Below are 26,479 nucleotides of genomic sequence, written 5' to 3' on the forward strand. Positions count from 1 at the left end.
TGATCATTTGCATAAACTCTCAACTTTGTCATGCCACTAGATGCGCACACTTCCTGTCGCTCATGTCGCCGGATGTCGCTACGCTAACATTGCAAATGAATGACATTGTGGTGCTTTGTCGCTGCCAGCCACTGGTGTAAGTAGTGCATCCCCCCCCCCCCCCCCCTTCGTTTTAAAAAGTAATGTGCCCCTCCAAGTAAAAACTGAAATTATAAAGATAATTATTTACACTGTTCTTGTTGGTTATTGTTTGCTTGTCGTACAAAAAAAACATTTAAGAATTCAAAGAAATGTTGTGTGGTATGTAGACTATGGTTATCGATGTTGGCGGCTGTCATGACGGGCGCAGGATAGATCGTAGATAGGTATGGCTCATGTACTGCAAAGACATTTTCTTCAGGCTAAAGAGACAGCCATCCATGATCAATAGAGCTTGGTCAGGCCAGACACCAAAGTTCGTTTGTTGTAAGTGGTTGTACTAGGTCCCAATGTACTGTCACATCTAAGGGCCACTACACACTAGAGCTCTGATAGAGCCCTTGACAGATCATGAAACATGCAAGATGTGGTTCAAGGGTGTGGAAAAGGGAGGGTCAGTTTGAAATCAAGCCGGTGTTCATCAAGTCTCTCAGAACATCAGTTGTACTACTTTGTTTTCTTATTATTCTCAGTTTTTGTTGTTATTTCGGCAATGCAGGTTGACATTTAAGTCAACACAAGTGGTACTTTTTTCCATCAGTGTATGGTGGGTTGACATTTAAGCAAGAAAAAAAGCTTTGTGAAAACACCAAAACAATAGTTTTATTGCATCCAGTACACTTGACTACTCAAATCGTAGATTATCTAACAATTAAAGTCCTGTTACATTTCTTTAGGCTCAAACTTAGACTGGCACGAAAACGTTTTTGCCAATGGAGACTTATCACTTATTAATTTCTAATCATAAATCTACTTAAAATCCAGAATATTCATTTGTGTGCAGGCCTCCATGTGTAAAATTTCATGAGATTTCGTAAGCGTACAGCTTGAGCTTTGAAAGACGGGACCCCAAGGATGCGTGTTTCATTTAAGAAGCCACAGGCTTTTTTCTCACAACGAACACACAAGAGGAAGAAGATTTCACTTTTGTCTCAGAAGAATCCAGAAGCCCCCAACTCTGTATTGACAGCAGGAGAACACGTTTGAGATTGCAAACACAATCCAAATATGAGCACGATATCTCCACAGCGGTAGTCTCGGAGAAGATGATGATATATGTATGATCTGAACACAAATTCAATTTAATAAAGAATGTTAAGCTACATTCTCCAGCAATAGAATATTTGGAAATGTCCTTTGTTGTTATTACAAAAAATATTCTGAAAACTCCCATCGACTGAGAAATATTTGTTTCACGAGGGTCTTTTCTGGAAAGTAGCAAATAGCAATACAGATAGATTTTTGAAGGTTTATTTTGCATAATTTCCCCACAATTTTGGCATTGATTTACACAATTTTGCCATTTTATTCCCACATTTTTGGCATTGATTTTCACAATTTTTATATTATTATTTACAACTTCAGCATTGCTTTCCACATTTTTGAGCATATTTTTTTACAACTTTGTTATTGTTTTGTTAACATTATTTTTATACAACTTCACCAATGTTTTAAATTTTTTGCATTATTGTTTCGTAATTTAGTTTTTACCCCCAGAATTTGTACATTCTTTTTTCACACTTTGGCATTGTTTTTCATATTTTGTAAATTTTTTACAACTTGTTTGTCAAAGTTTCCACACCAAATCCACTGTCTCATAACTTACCATTTAATAAACAAGAAGAAGCAATAAACTGTTCATATAAAATGATTGTTGGGGAGCCACAACAGCATGACGCAAACTCAAACTAACCTTTTACTTTAAAATTTGAAGATTTTATTAAATTAAAGATATAACAAATATTGTTCTCTGTCCAACACTGTGATTGCTTCTATTAAACGAAGAGTTAAACACATTCTATAGCAGCACCACTAAACCCTCGGCGTCAGTGTCAGGGGTTTGATTCCTAAAGAATGCACAGTACTTACATACTACTGTACATAAACCATGTAAAAAGCATCTGTCAAACGCAAACCTAAACAAACTATCATTATTAATCTACAGCATTTAATAATCTTCATTCATGTAAATTTCAACATTCACAACAACATTTTCTAAATAAAAATGTTATCTGTTCATTAACTAATACACAGTGAACATGATGTACCATGTACAAACAAAGAACAATTGGACTGGTACTAAATAACATGAGAATGCAACAATCGTTTGTGAATGAGACCCTATTGTATAGTGTTATTCTTTCTCCTCAAATAATCATAATGCGCGTATGTATAAATATTCAACATATCTCCCGGCTCTAGCTGTCAGCTTAAGGAACAAAGCCAGTGAAAGAAGGCGACGAATGCCATTCAAGAAACACCGACTCTGTTGCACTTCATTATGTGATTTCAGCAAAAAAGAGCATGACCACGAATACCCAGACACACCGCTTTCCTTTATTTTCATGGCCGAATTAACAGAGCTCTTGACCTCCACCAAAGCCCAGACATACCGCAACAGTTTTAAAGCTCTTACTGTGAAAAAACTGCATCTGTGGTCCTGAGAGCAGCACGTGACTCCCAATGCCAGATAAAAACCTATTCTTGAAAGCATTTTAAAATAATTTTATGAATGATCAAACTTTTCATGGAGTTCTGCAGAATGTCCGAGGAGATGGTTGCGTCAAGAGTCATCTACTGGGCCAATGAGGAGGACAAACAGCACCTTATGCATCAATTCTTAAGATGTTAAAATGCAAAATACACAACAGCTCATACACACACCCTCATTTTTTTGTATACAGCCATCCAGAGAAAAAGTGTGACCATTTGTGACCTCCCTCAGGAACCACCTGCCAGTTTGCCTATTCTCCATCGGTCCGCTGGGAGCCCGTTTACACCCTCCTCCATGTTAACCACAGAGAGAGGGACCATCACCACACCAATTATAATAGACATCAGTCTGTCTCTCTCTGCTTTCCTCAAGTCTCTGATCATAGCTTCTCCCCGCCCCCTTCCATGGAACAAGCATCCACCAAGATCTGCCTCCTCCTCCACATCTCCCTTCGTTAGCGCCTGGGGCGGTGGAGCCTGACAAACCTGAAACTATGTCTCAGCACTTTTCGCTTAGAAACATATTGATTCGCCCACCACACTTTCTCCAGAGTAAGTGATGTCTGCGACGTCCCCCTCTGGGCCTCCAACGAATCTGATATAACAACGTTATTGTTTATTTATGTACTTGTTGACTTTGACCTGCATCACAAAAGGAGAACGGCGAATACGACCCATGTGCTAAACAAACAACCGTCAGACGTCAAATGACGAACGTGACGGATCAAAGCTCGACAGTTCTGATCAAAGCGTTACGCAAGTGTCGCGCGTACAAAGGCGTCCTGTGTTCTTTTCGTTCTCGTTTCACTTTCTTGTCGTCTCGTTTGAAAGAAAAGCGTCCCACTTAGAAACTATCTCAAGGTTGCAAAGTTAATGCTAATATAACCACGCTCACAACAGTGAGACATTTTCGTTCATTCAATTTTCCGTTCATGTAACACTTAACTATGGGTGCCGCTGATATCTAGTGAAAATTAAACAATATGCCGCGAATATTCAATTAAAGATTGGACCTACATCCAAAAAACGCATTCATGATTTATGGCGTACAAACAGTTAGTCGTTGTGGGGAGAGGAGAATGAACATAGCTTGCGTATTCTGAACCAAGAATATACGTTGCTTTTGCTTAAGCTACCGTTTGAAATTGTCCTCACTGTTGTTTTAGTCTTTGGTTTAAGTTGATTTCTTTTCATATGACAGCCCCACTTAGAGATCAACTGGCAAATGTTTTAAACCCTGGAAAATACACTTCCAAATACTGTCAAATAAGTCAATCGAACTCCGATTATGTCCCATCTCCTCACATGCAACTTAATAAACATTCCACATATCAGTGGACGGGGGTAAAAGAAGCTTTTGGAAAGCTCATCTTATGGTCCTCCAGGAAAGCGTGCATAGGGAACGCAAGAGACGCTGAGAAATAATAGAGAGAAAAGCCTTAACGTATCAGTTTGACAGTAGCACACGGTCCCCAAGACCCCTATTAGAGCCACTGCAGACACAGCGCAGTGGGGGGATCCAATTATGATGCAATCCCTTCTGAACGGAGAATGCCCACAGGTATGTATTTGAGACTTTGGGATAATGTGTGCGTGTTCATGAGATACAGGCTTCCAATTAATCTCAGATTTATTCATCTTGTAAGTGTCACACGAGTGCCTGCAGGTGCCATGTGGAAATGGTGTAACAATATATTGATATAGATTGATACGTTAATCAATAGAGAAATGATATGATGTACTGATGTAACACATACAAAACATTCTATTATTTTAAATAAAAAAATATTTTAAGACACGCTCCACAACTTCACCCAACGTCCGTTTACAGTTTTCCCACTTTCTTGTTCAAACTCATTGTACTGTTGAAATGTGCTCTACACCATGATGCAACAACAAAATGACTACAAAATACTGTGATAGTAGCCAAAACAGACTCCGACTCTGAGAACGTTGTATATAGTGTCGTATGCAATTTTAGGAAGTATCTGCAAAAATTATTTAAACAGTTACAGGTTGTATTGTAATGAATCTTCTTTTGTCGCATTTTGTTCAGTACGACCTCCTCGATTCAATACGTGTATGTAATTTGCTGTTTTTTTTCTGGTTTTGTTTTTAAATCATTTCCGTGCATTTTATAACTCTCTAAACTGAATCTGTCAGTGTTTGTCTGAATATTTGTGTGCTGCGATAGATAAACGCCTACCCAAGAGTAAATATTTAATAACAACGAGCAAAAGTTAGGGACGCTTGCAATTCTGGTGCCAGATTTCACACAAGGCGAGCGGTAAAGCAAGGATGCATTTCATCTGTTGTAGACCGCATACATCTACAACACCGTGCCTAGGTCCGTTTAACAAAAGTCGCCTTTTCGGGCAGCTATTTACGGCATAGCAGTACAACGTCACAGCAATATAAGATATCTCTAAAATTGCTGAATTGCAGAATTAAATAGCACATTTCTGATCAGTAATTAAACCTGACATGAACTTTATCTTAACTTTGATTTGTTAAGTTTAAATTGTGCTAAAATCACCTTTGTTTATGCAGACACATTTAGTGTTGCATTTCTCCCCATTTATTTTAATGGTAGTGGCGCATCTTGTTAATATCGATTATCTTTGCCAATCTAATTTATATTCTAATCTAATTTATTGGCAACAGTTTGTTCAAAGATAAATTAATATTAAACATTAATAAGTCTTTATCTTTACAGAAAAAACTATAAAATAACAGCCTCATGCAAAGCATTCTGGGAACCAGAAATCCACATCCAATTTTCAAATTTTGGCACCCAGAATGCTTTGCATGAGGACATGCATTGCGAAGAATATATTGATGATGATATGTCGGATATGTCGATGATGATAATATTAAAATATATGACCTTATCCAATATGTTGGTTTATCACTCAGATCCCTAAACTCACATTCAAATTCACGATATACTGCATCTCTTAAACACTTCACTGATTCCATTGGTTGAAATCCATAACGTTGACATTTATTTCCAAGACTAGCCAATACGGATTGTGCGATTAAATCAACGTAAAAGCCTTTACATTTAATTCAGATTGTAAAATGTCTAGTGAATGTACTTGTATAGATTGACTTCTGAAATCAAACAAACTGAAGCTGTTCTCTTGAATCAGTTTGTGTGCATCTAAAACATATAGCATGGAATCAAGCAATGTTTAACTATAATAAAAACTGTATGGGAAATTCACAAAGAAACAGTTCCTCCGTTTATGCTTTAAGTAGCACGTGGCACCGGTGTGATGTGACACGCAGATCAGGAAGGCCAGAGAGAGAAAAACTAAATCTAGGGAGTGTTTTTTTTAGTAGGATGAGAAGGGGTTTTGGCTGGTTACATAACCTCCACAGAGCTCAAGCAAGCCATCTGCTGTTGCATGACCACAGTAAAGTCCATTACCGACAGAAGCAGGGTTTAATCCTCTCATCGCCGACATCCTTTTGTTCCTCATCGTCTCTTTTACTTATGCGATCTCTTTGAAGTCTTCACATTCGGGTAGGGCTGAGCAATTCATCGAAAATAATCGTAATCGTCAATTTTGGCCTTCAACAGTTCAGCAGTGATACTTCTTTACATTTATTTTTCAGTTAAAAAGCCAAGTTTTTTATTTATTTTCTATGTTGTTTTGAAGGTTAATCGTGTTAAATAATCTGGATCTCAATATTGGCCAAATTAATCGCGATTATGATTTTTGTCATAAAAAAATGTCAAACGTACTTAAAGTTATTAGACTTTTACAATGTTGCTACCATGTTTACGAACACACATTGACTTTTAATCAATATTTTATTTTGTTCACAAACACAAAAAAATTATGTTTTAGTTTGGCGGACAGAATTCACAAAAATATTTAAAAACTATTCTCACAACATGCCATTGTGACAACCAGCCCCGGTCTCTTGTATATGTAATAACTATTCTAAATTGATGTTTTAATGAAGGGGTTATACTCCGTTCCTCTAACTAGCAATGCAACGCAAACGAGTATGTTGTAGTTTCCTCTGCGAACGCATGTACAGATAAAAATGTATACCTACTTTGCATACACTGTAACTTGCGTCTGCCAAATGTAAATATTCTCTCTTCCAGAAATATTGAGTAATCACAGAGACTTGAACATCACAGGCCGAATGGAAATATGCTGTTTAACTCTCAGTGGCCTATCAGCTGTGCCAGACGGAGTCTGGAGAGGCAGAAGCTCTCGCATTCATCCGTTTTAAAGAGATCCAGAATCAGTGTGGGGTTCTGGCAACATGGGCCTGGACTATCAAAGAGTGCTTTCAAATGATCACGTAAAACACTGCGCGGACTCAATAAATCAAATATTTCCCGTGAGCATTAGGTGATATAAAAAATAAGAGCAGATTCTAAAAGCGGATTGGTTGAGCCTTGTTTGAAAAAGCTGACAGAATGCCATTGGCCATTGAAAAACACAGATATTTCATCTACAACCCATTAATGTGGGGATGTCCCAGGGCTGTTTAATGCACCAGTGCCAGGTGGATTACCATCTTAATCCACAAACATACATACGACACAATGTCTGTAATGAAAAAATTAAACAAAGCCATACGGGATCAATTTATTTAGATAGCTCAGGTGCAGCAATGGCAATATGCTTTTAAGATGGATGGGTCTTTACTCTTATAGGCTTGAGAGAGCATCACAAACATACAGGTTAGCACAGCCTAGTCACCATAGAAACGACACAGGTAGAAAATACCTCTAACATATGATCATATAGAAAATAATTTCTATTTAAAGCACAACAACCAACAAAGCACTGATGTCAAGACATGTACTGACATGTAGTAAAACTATAATATTACACCAAAAACATATTATTATAAAGTGGAACAATGTTAGGCACGCTACGAGTATGTGTAATACAATTCAGACCTCTCAATCAGAAGCATGCTGAATAATAATAATACGATAATAACGAAAGGCTTAATAGCAAAAATGTATTTCGGTTTATTGTGCATCTATACTGAGGGCTACAATGAGCATCATAATGTGGTCAAAAGACCAGAATGTAATAAAAGTTAATGCCAAACACACAAGGAAAAAAAATGCAAAACCCATTATTGTCACTCATTTTGCATATTATGAGCAATCTGAGTCTATTATTAAGGGTGAAACGAAACGATGTATATTCAAACTAATTATTTTAAGTTTATCAAATATATTTCAGGCTTATCAGATCACTGAATTAATCTTAAATCTCATTCTCTGTCCTCGTGTGTCTCGTGATGGAGCACGCATAAGTCAACTACTAGACATTCAAGAACCAGTGAGATTTGAAGTGATTGATGTGCCACCATATTTAGAGTTTTCCTTTATAAAATTAGGAACATTTGTGTTTATTTGCAACACAGTGGATTTCAACGAAAGGAAAAAGATGCAGACATATCAATGTCTGATAGGAAGCAAACCATTACTGCTGCATGGGAGGAATTAAGACAAAGAGTAAATTAATCTGATAAAAGTTAGTCATATACACCCGGAATGGCATGAGGGTTAGAGTTTTTGGGTGAACTATTCCTTTAGTTTCTCAAGTCTTTGCAAAATATACAAACTACAAAAAGATTTAAAAAACTACAAAATGCCTTTCCACGTTCTCCCAGTGAGCAATAAACGTCAGCCAGCTACACTTCAGTACCGAACTTCATGAGTTCTTTAACCCCCTACTGGAAGTGGTGGGAAACTGTGAGCAGTGCTGAGTAATGATTGGAGAACAGCTGTTTCAGTCTTCATCAGGGATCAAATAGGGTGAGCTTTGAAGCCCGTGTGGCTTCCTCTTTTTGATTTTGAGCGAACGGGATTGATGCCAGGCTTCGACAGCACGTGAGGATACGGGCCCTCGGGCTAGAGAGGAACGGGGAGGTTTCTTCTCCATTTCAAAGAGAATTTTGTGCATTGCAGGATCTCAATATTTCTGTGGTGCCGAGCTCTTCAACTCATCTAAGATGGAGGAATGGAGAGCAAGAGGGGAGTCTCATTAGCTTATGGGAGGCATCGGCTTTCACCTGAATAGCTACACAGAGAAAAGATGAATATTCTTCAATGTAAAGTAAGCCAAACACCACAGAATGGAGTTTAAACCAGACTAAAGGAGACTTAAGCACACAAAACAAATATTGGAAACGGAATGTGATGTCACATCTTCGTGCTTGTTTGAGTGACGAAGTCTAAAAGCAAATTGTTTATAATTTATATGAATAAAAGAATACAAGATAGACCAAAAATTCTGTAATATACTGTATACACTTAAAAAAGGTGCTTAAAAAAATGTTGGTTCCATAAAGAACCTTTAACATCTGAAGAGTCTTTCTGATTCACAAAAGGTTCTTCAGTGTGGTGAGGAAGGCGGGACGAGAGCCGTGAGGCGGGGCATATCTCACAGAGGAGATCGGGAGCTTAAGAGGACGAGTGACAGGAGTGTATGACGAGAGAGGACCGGGCCCGGACATATGTTAAGTGTGTGTTTATGTTTTGTGTTTATCTTTTACTTCTGTGTCATTGTTTATTTGATTGTATTAAAGTTTGATGAATGTTCGCCGGTTCCCGCCTCCTTCCTTCTCTTTTATAGATCTTTATTACATTCAGATTATAAAAAAGTAAGAAAGAGATGGTTTCTTTGATTGAATATATATATATTTATATATATATATAATAACCACAGATATCAAACACTAGATGCTGCATTAGTGTTGTTTTCTATTGGCCGCTATTCGCAGCACTTCCTCCATTTTGGATTGGTTCAAGCCAGTTAAGAAACCAGGGCTGCCAAGTCTTCGAAAAAAAAGATGAAGCTAGTTATTGATATTTTTGATAACAACACCTCAATTTCTCCAAAAAGTTGTTTTACGGCATGAGGTGGTTTACATCCTTTTTTGGTCAAATGCCATTAATTTAACAACACAATCTCAGCTAAAAAGAACATATTTAGATTAGTAACAATGTGGAGGGGTATTTTGGACCAATGATATTCCACTTTGGGTGGGGCTACCAAAAGACACACCAAATAAGGAGACAAACGTACAATATCGATTAAAACTGCAGCCGGTTCAGACGTAAACCCATTCACGTTAAAGTATTGTAGCGTTGTAAGTACTGTACATGCTTAGAAACAACAATAAAAGCCTCTCACTCTTAAACGTAAGGTTGTTCTGTAGCTATTTCTAACGATTAGCTCAATTGGCCTTCAGTTGTTTATGACGGTCACAAATGTGTCCATATGTATAATACCTCCGACTATACGTTTTGTAGCAGCCATTTCTTTTTACAGCACATATAAATGTTGCTGAGAGGAGCGTGGAGCAGTAAAGGCTGCTGAAGGCACTCATGGGGGTTACTATAAGAGAGAAGGTGATTATCGGGCCCCTAGCAGCCGTGGAGGACGGAGCCAGTCGATTAAAACTCTCAGCCCTCCGCTATAAATCTCAGCCGTCCTCAGGGACGATATTAATGAATGTGTGGAAACAGGTGGATACCTGTCTTTTTTTCACAGGTTTTTTTGTTGGTTTTCATTGTAAGTTTCACTGACGTTGCAGAAAGTGTTTGCAGAAGCGCAACAAAATGAACACGCTACCTGTCTACTGGGATGCAAACGAATGGCCACAAAAAAAAGCACTTCGATATGTCCCACCCAGAAGAAAGTCAACACAGAAAAATAGTTTGTCAAGCCATTTCACGGGTTCTTTATCCATCAAGCCCTCCTGATACTATACATACACAGAAACTTCAACTCCGAGTCTCAAGAGAAGGAGTCCAACAGTTTCCATTACCATTTATAGAGCAAGTCTGTCAATAGTGGAGGGAAAGTAAAGTTCAGTGTAGTTCAGCTCACGGACTCCATTAAGGACCTGTCGTGGTTGTGACATTAATTCGTTGACTTACTGAGGAATATTCAGCGCCGGCTGTTTGTACAGCAGATATGTTGACCGTTAAACCAACAGTGAAACCAGAATACATTGAGAACTAGAGGAAAAGAGTAAAATCGGGAACGGTGGGTGAGTCAGTACGGCAGTTTATGTGCATAGGCACTACACGGAGCGGTTGACCCCGATTTGGCGGTGAAGAGCTGTTAGAAGTACTTCAGGTTACTTTTATGCACCTTCAGTCGTTTGGCCTTTCAGAATGTCAGTTAAAAATACAAAACCTTTATACCACAAAAAGGCCAACGTAATCATCAAAGCGGGTTAGAAGAGATCAGAATCTCACAAAAACTCTAAAATTAAGAAAAGAAATTAAGCATTTTAGACAATAAGACCTATTACTTATTTTATTAAGATACAATTTTACATTGTTTGAATAATATTTTTCCATCCAGTTCCTAACATCGAAAATCTGTAATGCCGTAATGGTTTTAGTAATATACAAAGATAAACGTTTTGTAGTATTCATACATTAGATTAGATTTTTCTGTGTTTAATTCACTCTGGTTTGTATAGTTATTAAAGGAGAAGATCCTGTCATCATTTACACGCCCTCTTGTCATTTCTAGCCTTTATGACTTTTTTTTCTTCTGCAGAACACAAAAGATATTTTGAAGAATGTTGGTAGCCGAACAGCACAGCCCGACAATTCCATTATATTGCAACCAATGTAAGTTAATTTTGTGTTCTGCGGAAGAAAGAAAGCCATACACCTTCGTATTAAAGGTGAACTACTCCTTTAATGACAATCAGGAATTTAAAAAGTGAAGTTACGCGTCCCAGCTGTATTAAAATAATAATGATATATTTACAGTATTGCATTACAGTAATGTGAGGATGCACTCAAGACAGAAAAAGAGAACAAGCATAAAGTGTCCGATGGCCACCCAGGCCTGAGTCTGACACCACGGGATGTCCTGTAACACTCATACTTCAGGAACTGGAAATGTCTGGTTTTACCCAGAATCTGAATTAAAGGTCCAGGTTAATTTATTATGCTATTAGGTAGATTCACACACATATTCACAGTGACTGCATATACTACCTTTTTGTATATAAAAACACACGAAACAAAGCTTCACATGTAGAATAAAACTAATTATGTGACAGATTTTAATGATGTGTTATATTTTCATTCTTTTTCATCTCTCATTTTGCTTTTCTTTCAGTCTCCTGTGCCTGAATTTATGTATTTATCTATCTCTTAAAATAGTTTTGTACATTTGTGCAATTTCTATAGTATAAAATCTTGTTTGTCCAAAGATGATTTTCTATAACATATATAGTTTTGATATGGTTTTATATTAATTGTATCATTAACAGCACTTTAAAAAAAAACTTTGGCCATGTGCAAACTCATACAAACAATGTAATCTCATTGAGTAGAAATGGCTATTTTTTACATTAGACTAAATGTACTGTCAAAGTAAAATCATATTATTGAGGTTTGGGCTTAAATATGATAAAATTAGACTAAATGCACAAACACATGTATACACATGGAGCACTTTTTCAAATAGACTTTTGAGGTTTTTGATGCCATAGAAAAACCATTTGGTTCTTTAAAGAACCTATAACATCTGAAGAACCTTCCTGTTTTACAAAAGGTTCTTCAGATTATCAAAAAGTAAGAAAGAGATGGTTCTTTAAAGAACCTTTGACCTATGGCATCGCTGTGAAGAACCTTTAAAGCATATTTTTTTAAGAGTGTATGTCAAATAAAAGTTCATATTCACAAATTAATTTTAAATCAATACAACAGTATTATGTGTACATGTATTTAGGAAAAATTAAAAGATTATTGTTTTACATGATAACCTGGATTTTTATGGCAGTTTTCATGTGTCTTGTCATTCTGTCGGATGACTTTATGTCAGAGGTTTGATTTTGTTGAAATTCAACAGACAGTGGACTGGAATTGCCACCATACATCTGGAAATACTGATCAAATGAGAATTTGAAGCAAATATATAAATATGTAATATATTAATGATATAATGAAAATAAATGAACCACAACCACACAGTAAAACACAACAAATCAATTTACTGTTGCTCACAAATACATTCAAAATTTGTTCCACGGACCCATCAAGGTAAGAAACATCAAATTACGGCAATCTCCATTTTCTCGAACTTTGGCATAGTTTAGAACATGTCGAAAATTGGTAAATAAGAAAGAAGCCAATTTGCACGTGCAATTATACCATTTGCACGATACAAAACACCATTAGATGTTCTCGGAAAGGATAATTGTATCCCAAATGTCCCTTTTTACAGTGAGATGCTAAGCAAATGTTTGTCTGTTGCCTTTTCATACAGGTTAAGTGTTTTACATTCTTGAAGAGGATGAGTCACTGATTTGGGAGTCCTTATGTGTGTCCGTAAAATTGTAGCATTATTCCTGTACACACTGTAATGACAATAGTGTTTTCTCATACTTGTCAGAGATCGATAGATTGTGTTATAAGCATATGTTGCGAATCGGCAACAAAATCTGGGAATTTTGTCACTTATACATTCTTACACATGATTTAAAAAACTTATTCAATGTTTAGGTGTCATTTGAGTGTAACAAGTTCTCAAAAATCCACACATTTTCAAAGTTATAAACACTTCTAAACATATAGCAACACATAGATACACTAGCATGTGGCGTAGTGCAGACTTGCTTTAATGAAGTGCGAGAGAGAGAGAGAGAGAGAGAGAGGTTATATTAATTGAATGTTATTGTGAGGGAGAGGTCCATGCACCCTACTGAGAAAATCCCATTAGTAGCCAGCGAGATTTAATCGGCCTGTATGAAATTATTAAAAACCTTAGTGAATTGCTCTATTCCACAACACTAAAGGTAATCCCCGCCAGTTTGAGTGGTCCAGGGGGAAATCCCGTGGCCTGCGTCTGCATACGTACACAAAAAGAGCGCACGCCTCGCAGCCCTGAGGGTAAAATGATTAAAACATGTCCAATCACATGCAACATGCGCAAAACACAATGCGTGCTCTCTGCCTTGGTGTGAGTTGCCATGGAAACCAATGCCGAACATTAGCGAGAGATGGTGACGTCAGCAAACGGTTGAGGCGTTCTGAATCGTTGTATCTGTTGTGTCCAAGAGACTCGCACAGATGAAATGAGAACCTATATTTTTTACATTTTGTGCACAAGGAGTGTGTTTAGCAGGCAGAATCAAGGCGACATCAACCTGTTCGCATCGGAGGAATATGCCCACTGCCCGTTGCACTTCGAGACAGAACAACACCTTAACCCAGAGCTGGCCGTCTTGCAAATTTTTTATGTCTTTCTCCCATAGCCCTACTGCGGCAGGTGATCAGCAGGACTGGGGAAGACAATTGCACAGTACTACTGGTCACCTCTCGTTGGCACAAGCAGCCGTGGTTCCCAGAGTTGATCCGAATGCTGTCGGCAGCCCCGTGGTGGATTCCGCTTAAGAGAGACCAGCTCTCCCAGGCGAATGGAACAATCTTGCATCCCCGACCCGAGCTGTGGAACATACATGTATGGCCCCTCAACGCCAAGACTATTCCCCCCCTTAGAAGAGATGTAACTACAATAACCGAGGCCAGAGCCCCTTCCAAAAGACGCCTGTACTCGCCACTGGCTGGTGCAAAACGATGAGCATAGACCCGTAGAGCTGTGAGATGGTTCACATTCTCTTTGTTCTCCAAGAGTTGCTGGACGAGTTTCTCAGAGGAGCGAGGAAATTACACCTCCTTGGCCACACTCAGTCCTGCTCTGGGACCCCTCGAGTTGCTCCAGTCTTGAGATCTGAACTTGTGATCTCTCGGACTAAAAAAACACCCTTCTCCTCATACTGTCATCGGTTAAGAGAGTCTGTGATCTACGTGCCTTTTCAGTAGAACCGTCCTGTTTAGAATTCGGTCCTAACGACATTAGGTGGTCCAAAGCAGGATACGTTCCTCAGGATTTATCCACTCCATACAGGGTTCAAGTGGTCTCACTGCACGCTCTTCCCCCCGGCGGAAAACTACAGACAGAGCACTATGAGTGTACACCAACCGGAGGTCAGAACAGGTGTTTGTGAGCTTCGCGGACCACACACTGGGTTTGCAGATCTCAAAGCAAAGATTATCCAGATGGATCGTGGATGCCGACATGGCGGATTACAAATCCCTTAGCTTACAATATCCGTTAGGGGTGAAAGCCCACTCAACAAGAGGTATGGCATACTCCTGGGCATGGTCTACGGGGTATCCATTTCGGCCATTTGCGCGGCAGCCGTCTGATCCTCGCCGTCCACCTTCACTAGATTGGACAGTTTGGACGTGCCTGCCCTGCAAACGCACGTCTTATCTGTCTGATCTGGGCATGGCCACTGAATGTTATGAGCCCCTGCATGTGTTCATATTATTCGGTTATGCTACTGTGTTTTTGTGCTTGCACATATGGTGAGCTCCGGTGAGCTTACATACTGTATGGTTTGTCCGCTGTAGGACTTTAACGGGCCCTTACAAGTGCCCGTTCTCCGGTTTGCACGCATTCTCAGGTCTTGATGGGATATGATTCCCATAATGTGTGCAATGCGAAAGTGAACCGTATCGAAAGGGACGATAAGGTTACTCTTGTAACCCCTTTTCCCTGAGATAACGGGAAAGAGCATTGCGTAGCGGGCCATGCTACAACACCACACAGAGTAAGAAAATACATTACCCTGGCTGGGTAAATGTGTATGCTTTTAAAGATATTTCTTGAAGAAATCAGGACAGAAGTGGTCAAGATAGATTGATTACAGCAGCAGGTGTAAACAGGAATGTGCCTCTTTCTTCCATTTGTGATCCGAATGATCAAAACGCATATCAGGCATAAACAGGGCCTTATAAAGACTGCAGAAGAGCCACATGCTCCACGAGAGCCTCAGGTTGCCTACTCCAGGACAAAAAAGTGACTAATATTTTCCTTTTAAAGGACTGTACATACAAATAAATGTACATTATGTTTATGTAAGGTAACACATTTTTTTACCAGCAAACAGCAGATAGATTACTTTATATTTTTCTAGTTTCAAGCTTAAAATTATTTTATGACACTGTGTACACAACTTTTTTATTCTCATTACCAATACATGTCGTTTACTGCATTTAAAAAATGGTACACGTATAATTCTCCAAATATAACTAATTTATGTCATATGAATAATTAATAAAAACTTGCTTAGTCATCATGGCTTCGGTTTGTTTTAGCAATTGACAATTAATTGACTGTTGTGATTGACAGTTTTAAATGGTTACGGTAATGAGTTAAAGTCTTGTTTTGTAAAAAAAATCAAAAATTGTGTGTCAGTAAAAGTTTTGAAATGAATGCTCTTAAACATGTCATGGTTTTTAATGAATAAGAAGGAAATTTGTTGATGCAAGTCTTGAAACCAAGATTTTGTGAGAATCACCCATACCAGTGGTATGGGCTTCTTATATATCGCCTTTTGCTTTAATCAGATCAAGACAGCCCCAGTCCCCATCCACTTTCATTGTGTTGGACAAACGTTTTCTTTTAGCCACTATAAAAAGAACCAAATAAAAGACTTCTTAACAAAACGCTTTAATTCAGTCAAACGACTCCATCAGACAGATATTGTGCTAATAGTGCAGACCAAAACATCAATACAGTTGACACTTTACACACGTCCTTCGTAGCACAACGAATAAAAGAGCCCATCCATTTTGTGTAATCACATTTGAATGTTAACAAGAAGACAGAAAAGTCACCTCCACTGCATCTCGCCACAGGCAACACACACACATTAAACACGTTCATTCATTCACTGCAGGATAGAATGGCGCACATGATTAATCTAATAGTTTTTTTGCATCTGCAAATTTGAAACATTAGAAGCAAGGGCATATTTGGTTGAGAGGTCACGATTTCTTAATAGAGTAAACCCAGTTTATTTCTAGGGCACTGAAGTGTACAAATTCCAGTCTAGAACACAACTACGCCATGTCAGGGATAGCACAGCATACATGTACTACTCATGCTGTGTGCAGTATGCATGCTGTGTGCAATAATAATGCACACTGCAATAAACACAAATTAAATGCGTCGGATACAACTTTTTGAGGGTTCAACACAATCACATGGGAATTTGCAATTATTTTACGAGGTGGCTAAACTCTATAAATTCGTACAATCTTATTTGTACGTTTTAGTACAATCTGCTTTCGCGCCAGCGATGTAAGGTTTAGTGATGGGGCTTAAGTATTGTTTTTTTTTCCTAATAATCATGTTCTTTGTATGATTCTTTCTTATTGTAGAATTCGTAGAAATCTACGAAGTATGGTAGAGCTGTGGTGACTATTTCACAATATGATGAATAGGGATGTGCACAAGCCATCGATTATATTTTTTTGCGTAGCTTGTCTGTGAAGCATGGCTGTGGGATCAGTAGGAAAGGCTGCTCGATCTAAAAGCAGTGCGAGTTTGAGTCCCTTATAACAAGCATTAGTGGTGGGCGGAACGACCAAAAATGTATTTAAGGGAATGAATAGTTTTATTTCGCGGAAACGATATTTCTCCGATTTTAATTCTATATCTTATACCTCATTTTTCTTAGATTGAGTTAATTATTTTTTTACAGTTCATTTAAATGCCAAAGTTAAAATGAAGGCAAGTTATGAAAATGTACTAAAGATATCAAATTAAGAAAAAAAAATCAACAAAGTATCGTAGACCTGTGGCGACTGTTTCACGATATGACGAATGTACGTAGAAGAAAAAATCCACAAAGTATTTTTTACTTGCTTACACCTATTTCGCGATATGACAATTTAACACCGAGAAAAAAAATCTACGAAGTATTGTAGAGCCGTGCCGACTATTTTATTTTTCAGACCTATTCAGTTTTTACTAATTTGTCTACAGAGAGTTTAGTTGAACCTTGAATGATGTCAATTCATTAACATTTACATTTAGTTATTTAGCAGACGCTTTTATCCAAAGCGACGTACAGATTAGGAAACATTGGAAGCAATTATAACAACATAGGCAACAAAATACATAAGTGCATCAAACTAGTCCATTAAAGCTTAGCACAGTATACAAAGCTAAGAATAGTGAGGTTAGTAAGGGTTTTTTTTTTTATAAAGAAGGAAAGGTAAGAGAATTAGGATAAATCAATCAGCGACGTGTTGACGGAAGAGATGCGTTTTTAGGCGTTTTCTAAAGATGGCAACCGAGTCTGCTGATCTTGTAGCAGCTGGTAGATCATTCCACCAATGTGGAACAGATCCAGAGAAGGTACGGAAGAGTGACTTTTTTTCCTTTTTGGGATGGTACCACTAGTCGTTGTTCCTTTGCAGACCGCAGTGATCTGGCAGGAACATAGATCTGCATTAGCGAGTGGAGATACGATGGTGCAGACCCGATGTTGGTCTTGTAGGCCAGGAGCATAGCTTTGAACTTTATGCGGGCGGCAACAGGGAGCCAGTGTAACAATTTTCAATAACAGTTTTTTATCATTGTTCGAAAAATAAATCTGTTATTGGATTTTCAGGTTCATTCTAAAAGTTTTGTTAAAAATGTTGTAATATTCTATCGTATCAAATCATAGGCAGTTGGTTTCTTAGCCCCTGATAGGATTTTATTTGCGAACAGCTTGCGTCAGCCATAAAGAGAAAGAACAGACAGACGGTTTTACCACATTGACAGCTCCAGCTATTACGTACAAACATTTATTATTTTCTAACACTCTAAACACACTTGCATAGCCCACTTAAGACTCAATGTAAACAATCGTTTGTTCACTCAAGCCTAGCAGATGAGACAATGTTACAAGAAAATGCTGATAAATTACATCTAGACAAGCACTGTTAAATGTAACGCTGGAATAGGATCTGCCACGATCACATTTTAAAAGTACAGTAGGAGAAAAAATTCAACAATAGTTGAAATAGCTCCAGCAGAGTTGATTCTATGATTCATAATGTGCAAAAATGACTCAGGATCCTGACGCAGGAATCAAGGCTATACAAGCAGGACCCTTGAGTCCCGACTGTGTAATATGCTGCGATACGGTATTACAAAGTGGTGAAACAATACGCTGTGCTTACTAGAGCTGTTCAACGATGAATTACGTTTAATCGCATCCAGAATTAAAGTCGTGTTTACATAATAATACATGTCTGTGTTCTGTGCATATTTGTACAATATATCTACACAAGCGTATATATATTTAGACCAAATTTGCGTATGAATATTGATATATAATTTACATAATTTATATATAAACATTTGTTCATTTGTATATTTTTCTTAAATATGTACATGCATGTGTGTGTTTTTTAAATGCTAAATTAATTTGCACAGTACGTTCTGGATGCGATTCATCGTTGAACAGCCCTAGGGCTCACAAATCACGATAGTATAACAATATTTTAGAACTGAACAGATTTACTTCTAAAAAAAATGTATCTTTGTTTCACACTGACCTGAACGGGAATGTTAATACATAGCTCTCCACACTAGGTTTCAACCGACATTTTTGACCAAGACTGAGGAACTCCCTAGCAACAAGAACCAGACACTTGCTTCTCACTTTCCACAGCTCAAGGCACGTCAAAATTCCTTGCATGGCTTTACTTCACTTCATCCACGTGAAAGAGGGTGCGAGCCAATGAGGGATTACAAATATGCTCAAGCTCACGTGTGTGTGTGTGTCGTATCCTAATCACATAATAGATACAGCATTGGCCAGGACAGGCAGATCAACCCAGGCCTTTTGCTTTACACTATAAATAACAACTAAAGACTCCACGCCCGCATCAGGAAACTCATCGCATAGCGGCAAACAGTCACTGTCAACTTTTCTGTCAAACACCATTATGATCTTACCCATAATTCACGGTTTAAAACTCCATGTCTTTGTGGTGTATAAGAGCTTCATATATTTGTAGAAAGGGCCTGTATTAAAGGGCATGATGACATCAGACGCATTAGGCGAATTGATCAGGCGGACAGGTGGTATTAACGTGCAGGCACAAAGGAAAAAGGTAGTTGACATCCTACTGTGTGATCTACGAGGAAAAAAACGAATCCCGTAGCTTTTGCATGTGAACAGATACGGCTGAAAAAACAAACCGGTGCCCTTCATTTATAAAACCAGGTGTCTGTTTTACACAGTGTGCGGTGGACCAAAAGGTAGTTAGACACTTAGAGCGACAGTTCGCCCAAAAATAAAACTATTTATTCACCCTCACGTTATATTACTCTCTCCTCTGTGGAACACAAAAGAAGATATTTCGAGAAATGCCTCAGTGGTTTTGTGTCAATACAATGGAAGTCAATGGGGGTCCGTGTTGTTAGGTAACTGACATTCTTCAAAATATCTTCTTCTGTGTTCTGCAGAAGAAAGAAAGCCATACAAGTATGACTTGACATGAGGGTGAGTAAAAGATTAAATATATTTCATTTTTTTGAGCGTACTATCGCTTTAAGTCACACATAAACATGAATGTCACAGAATGACTCGACGACATTCAACGTAAACGAATGGCGCAAGAGCTTTTATTTCCTTTTCACGTTTTTACTTTCAACCAGCTGGTATAAAGGTGACTTTGTAGAAGACGTATGAAATCAAACACCCTCAAGATCCTGGCGGAGTAACCACAGGTTCATCACAATAAGGACTAACCACTCACCTTATACCAAAGTCTATTGTAGAAGCCTACTTGATTCAATGTTCTATTTGATGCAAAGATGTTGATCTAATATGGCTCAAGCGTCCAAATACGTTTTGGGGTCACTCTGTTTAAAATATCAATGAATTAACAAACCAAACAAGTCATCCTTAGGCTCAGATTTAACATGATTACATAATCTGCCCCAAAAACCAACACAATCATCCTAAAACACACAAAGTCAGCTAAGCAGCCGTGGGTGGAGAGGCTATAAGAGTATAACCGCTATTGTAATCATTTAGGGATGGCAGATGGTCCGAAGCGTGGTCCGAAACAGCAGTAAAGTGTTACATCACTTTCTCCTCCTCGCAGAGATGTGGTGCTTTAAACTGCTGTCACAGATGTTCCAAGCTCAAGGTACGATTCCGATTCACAGAATAGAGAACAACATTTTAAACTCCATAAAAATGCTATTTAAATTACGCATAAACAAAACAACTTATATTACACAAACGTTAAATACAAACATAATAAAATACACAATTAAAAGCTACATATGAAGAGTTTGGTATGAGATAAACGCAATAAAAACATGTTAACATAAAAAAAATCATGATTCTAAAAACGCAGTTCTCTCATATCGGAACTCATCATATATAGTCCAGCCATGATCTGCATTTTATGTTTATATATTATTTATCAACATCCCATGTCAAAACTTAAAGTATGGCAAAAATGCATTCACTCATCTGTCATGGGTATGGGCACCTGCTTTTCTCTACAGCAAAATGCGCACAGCTGCACGTCTGAATCATGGCCATCTTCATCCATTCTCGGAAAAGTTCATCGGGCAGGTAGTTTTAAACGCATAGATGTGTGACTCAAGTTCACGGGCGTGAATTCAGCTCCCCAACACACCCGAGCGGACGGTTGCAGGGACAATTTGTTACAATGTTACCGCAACGCAAACAAATCGATGACAAACGCAACCACCTGCACATCACCACATGCACATTAACATCCGATCAATGCACAACTTCTCGTCTCTTTGAAATTGAGGTTATACGGCAAAACCAATGCATGGTCCAGTTTAATAAAAGCACCAACCTGTCTGTCCTTTTCCGAGGGTCTTTTCTAAGCGATACGGTCCCACGTAATTGGCATGTGGGGCTGTGTTGTTTTCTTTCGCGGACAATGACATTTTTCCCGTCTAAACACAGGTTGCCGTTATTGGGATCCGGCAATCCTCTTATAGCCGCGCTGCGCCCGAGGATGCCTCGCGCTTTACTCCAAAATAAAGATGTGGCTTTCTTCTGCCCCTCAAACACCAGCAGTCTGCAGTTCGGGCCGGTTGAACGTGTCCTCTCTCTCTCCTTTCCTTTTCACGGAGTGCACCGGGCGGCTTAAGATCCGACTGGCATCGCGGGGACTTGCGCGGCTGATGGCTGTGGAGTGGCCGGCGAGCGATTTCGCACGCGCTACTACGGCGAAGGGGTCCTCGTTAATATTCATGAGCTCGAGCGCGTGTCATTAAACGTTAACACGCGCACCTCGCCGCGTGTTGGATATTCAGAAGCTACGTATTTTTCTCAATTGAGTCCGTTTCTCAATAAAATAGTAACGTAAATAAACTACATTTTAATTCAAATGTATAACGCATGACAATGCTGTAGTTATATTCAATAATAAAATGAAAACAGATAATATATAAAAAACACCCTACAATATATTTATATGAACTATATGAAACATGTGAAAACAGGGCATTTATATTTAGGTATCTAAAATAGTGAGACAAATACATAAATAAATACTTCACAATTTCAAGCTCCAATTGTATGAAGTAAAACAATCAATAAAATACAAAAACAGACCGTGCAATGTATTATGATGTCTTATTCATAAACATTCATCTTTATTTAAGACTCAACAAGTTCGTACTGAAAAATACTAAAACCTTTTTACAAATAGATGAGCTCCGTTCTCCATTGGTTGGCGATCAGGCGACGTCATCCCAGCCTCATTAATATTAACGACCGGATCCTTCGTCGTAGTAGGATTGTTAATTTAGTGTTTGGAGGCGGGTCCGCGGTTGTTAATAGTGATTGACGGAGAAACGCGCCAATCAGAGAGTGCGTCTGCGTGCCGCAACCACAGGTCGCTGGTGCAGTCAACAGCTGATGGGTTCAGCTTGTTCCCAAAGAGCAGTTATGTGATGTTAAAGTCGTTTTGCATTAAAACACAACACCGTGTTATACTATATTGGAATGTTTATAGCGAAATAAAAAGACACATTATGTCGCACCTAATGCTGGATCAGCCTTCAAAGCATTAAGAGAAAGATATTACATTGAACTCACAATATTACCAAACTCTTGCTATTTCATCCGCTCTTGCTTTGATGTTATAATACATGTGCAGGGTCCCTAGTATCCGTTACCTTCTCCTGTGTGTCGGCCTGCAGCTTCATTTCACAACCTACTGATCTCAGACCTGTGCGGCAGAGAACAGGTGCTAGAGGGGCAGCAGACAATGACACGCCTCCCCAAGTGTGACAACACCCTGCTTTAAGAAGCCCACTGCTGTGCCAGAGGGGATCCGACTGCATCGCGGTGAGGGAGGTGGACGCTGCATGCGCACGAAACACAGCAGGATTAAATGACATGCTGCTTTTAAACCCAGATGTACATATCACAACACATGCTACTGTGTAGCTCATGTATCACATAGAGAGGTACTTAGTTAGCCGGCGTTATGAAATGTAAGACACAGGCTCAGCGGTAGGGTTAAGGGGTCAAGACTTAAACAACATTATCAATGTGATGGTTTATGGTTCGGCTAAATTGGTAATTCGGTTTGGACTATGGGACTGTTAACTACACCAAATAAAAGTTTGATCTAGAAACAGTCAACTAAGTCTTTGCACAACAACAGCTCTCAGCGAGCACCTCCCACTGAAGCACTAAGGAACATCTGTACAGGTTTGTCTAATAAATGTTGCCATTACGTCCCTCTCTGCCCTGCTTCACAGCGACTGTGAAATTAATCAGGAGGCGCACCGAGCGGCCCTGCCATTTATTGTTTGCACGCTGACGTGTACAAACCAAATAAACTGGGTAAATAGCATCCTCTGTATCATTGATTTACAATCGGCCGTCATGTATGTGCGGGGAACCGGGCAAGACGTGAACATTATTCAGATGTATGCTAATGAGATGCAGAACATATCAGATAGAGGTGTGAAGCTGCGAGAACGGCATGTAGATCGGAAGGAAATGGTGTGATATGGGAATGTCCACTATAGGTCTTAGGTACAGTTGAGTGTGTCAACATGCATAAAAACATTTGAGTTTTGAAAAGAAAGAAATAAAATATTATATTTGTAATAGAGATGGACCCATACTATATTTCTCTATTGATACCGCTAGCTGGTTATTCAGAGTGATATCTGCCGATACCGATTCTGAAGATTTCTATACTTTCTGGATGTAAAAAAATTATTGTTAATACTTAACATCAAACTGGTGATGTTTCTTAACAATCTCTACATACAGAGTACCAAGCCATTGCATTTTCCTGTCCTCTTTCGATTGACATGATATATCGGTTTTGAACTAGCGTGGAAAATGGCTTTTATCAATCAATTATTGGCCTATCTATTGGTGCATCTCTATTTTTAAAAGTTCAATAAAAGGAAGCAAGGAAGGAGGCGGGAACCGGCGAACAGGCGACTGCCAGCGACACACACAAACCATAACTAAAAGTCTCTCACTGACGGTCCGGTCGCTCGTCCTCTTATGCTCCCGATCTCCCACGTTATACGAGACCGGTGCGCTGATCCTCGATATGACTCACCGGCCTCGAATCCCGGCTCTTGTCTCGCCTACCTCACTACAGACGTTTTACTATATTTACTGTACTATTTACTGTACTTTTCATATCAATTGTTTTAACATTACTAAATTATCTATTTCACCATTAAAGGGAAAGTTCACCCAAAAATGAAAATTCTGTCATCATTTACTCACCCTGTAGTTGTTTCAAACCTGTATGCATTTCCTTGTTCGGTTGAACACAAAGAAAGATATTTGGAAGAATGTTGGCAACTGACAGTTCTGGGTATCATTGGCTACCATAGAAGGAAAAAAGTTGAACACAAAAGAAGATATTTTGAGTATTTTAGGAAAGCAAACACGGGGCACCTTTGTCTACCGTTGTAATTTTTCTCCTATGGTAGTCAATGATGTCCACAGAACACAGAGTCATATACAGGTTTTGAAAAACATGAGGATGAATAAATGATAACAGAATTACATTTTTTGTCTGAACTCTCTCTTTAAGTATTACGAGCTAACTAGATAATAGGTTAGGGTTATATAAAGTAGATGGATTAAGGTAGGAAGCTGGTTGAGGATCAATACGAACAGCCGGAGAATCTGATGAATTGAAGCATGCGTGACAAACAGGGAAGCCTATAATGGCCCATCTGTAGACATTTAAAATCTGGAGACAACAGAGATGCTGAGAGTTTCATGCCTCATTCTCGTGGGTAAGGTTGCCAGCTCTGTGCATTCAGAACTAATATGATTTTGGTCTTTGCTAAACAAGAAGATACATTATAGTGGTGTTTTTACCTTCCCAAGTAAAAAAACATCCCACATCTCTATGATGTTCTGGTCATTGAGTTAGCATTTCAGATACTTACAAACAGATTCCAGATGTTATTTCCTGTTTGTTATATACACTTCAAAAAGTCTCAAGTTATTTCTCGAGAATTAAAAAATTTGTTCCAAATGTATGACTTTCTTCCTAAAAGCACAAAATGTCAGTGCTTGATTCACCTTATGTGTTCAACTGAAGAAAGAAAGTCATAAACGTTTAAAGTGACACAAAGACGAGATCACACAACCCGGGCTGTTCCAATTTTCCAAAGTACAAAATGAAAGATAATAGAAAAGAAAAGAGTGAAGAACATTTAAGAGCAGCGTGAAAACACAGCGACGGAAGGAGAGGGAATTACAGGCTGTTTTGTTTCCACTGAGAGTCGAGGTGCAATTCGAAGGTTATTGTCACCGATACCTGTGGTGAAGTATGAACCGAAAAGAAAACTGTAAGTGATAAAACAGACACTTGTGACATCACAGCTGGTAACAGGCACTGTTTTATATGAAATACCACACTGTCAAAAAATCTGTATAGTTCAGTTTCTTACATTTTATGTGGAAAATCTGTACGAAATAACGGGTATAAGTTACGGGTAGAAATACAACCTTTTTCCATGAGAAATACCATTATGACCCATCAGCTGTTTACCATTAAAACCATTCAAATGTAGGATTTATTGCTTTTCTACTGGTTCTTTTAAACCACATGACATCCCAAAAATAGAACACATTACCAAAATACACAAACCATTTCCGTTACCAACTTATCATTAAAACGAATACAGCTCCCATCATCCAACACAATTCTGTAATGGTTTCTTTTTTATATACAGGTGCATATAATAGGCTTTGCCACGGTTTGCTTCTCAGATCTCTTCTACTTCCACAATATTTGATCCACAGCACGAAATGATCAATGAAAGTTTCATAAAGACTGAAGTACACATTTCCAGCGCTCGGTTTCAGTCCCGTGAGAGCGCAGGCACGGCAGGAGAGATTTCAGAGCTGTTCGTTTTCATGTCCTGTTATTAGATTAGTGGACTGAACCTGATTTATGTGCCGTGTCAATTTCGCCGCAGGTTTCTTTATCATCCATTGTTGGGTCAAGTTTAAGTGAATTTGTGTGTGCAAGTATGTGTTTGTAGACTGAAGGCCTGAACGGACACCCCAAACGGGCAGAAATATGACACGTGATATGTTTCTGCCCCCGAGCGCCCAGGCCAAATGATTAATCGAAAGGGCCACAACCCACGCTGGCTTTGTTTTACCTTTATTGTGCCTCGTAGGCATTCATTACATTTCACACTCAAACATCACACATGCTGCATGCATGCTGGCTTTTATGTCTTTGTAGACGTGTACAGCCATAAATTTTGTGCTTGAACGTATGAATGTGGTTGCATGTGTAAACGCAACAGCATACCGCACCCTACTGGACACTTAAAGAATATATATATATATATATATATAATTGTTTTGTTTGGAAAAAAAGTATTTTTTATAT

The 26,479-nt window shown here is 38.7% G+C and overlaps 1 protein-coding gene across 2 annotated transcripts in view; it reads right to left on the bottom strand.

Annotated features, from left to right (window-relative positions):
* The window catches only part of brsk2a (BR serine/threonine kinase 2a), a 152,456-nt gene extending 130,660 nt beyond the window's left edge, over positions 1–21,796 (bottom strand). For both annotated transcript variants that reach the window (XM_079450626.1, XM_079450625.1), the window contains exon 1: positions 21,419–21,796. In XM_079450626.1, coding sequence (XP_079306752.1) covers positions 21,419–21,512 — 94 coding nt within the window. In that variant the 5' untranslated portion in view covers positions 21,513–21,796. The remainder of the gene's footprint in view (positions 1–21,418) is intronic.
* Between the last annotated feature and the right edge of the window lie 4,683 nt (positions 21,797–26,479).

The sequence above is a fragment of the Barbatula barbatula genome, assembly GCF_947034865.1.
Source record: "Barbatula barbatula genome assembly, chromosome: 25".
Lineage (NCBI taxonomy): Eukaryota > Metazoa > Chordata > Actinopteri > Cypriniformes > Nemacheilidae > Barbatula > Barbatula barbatula.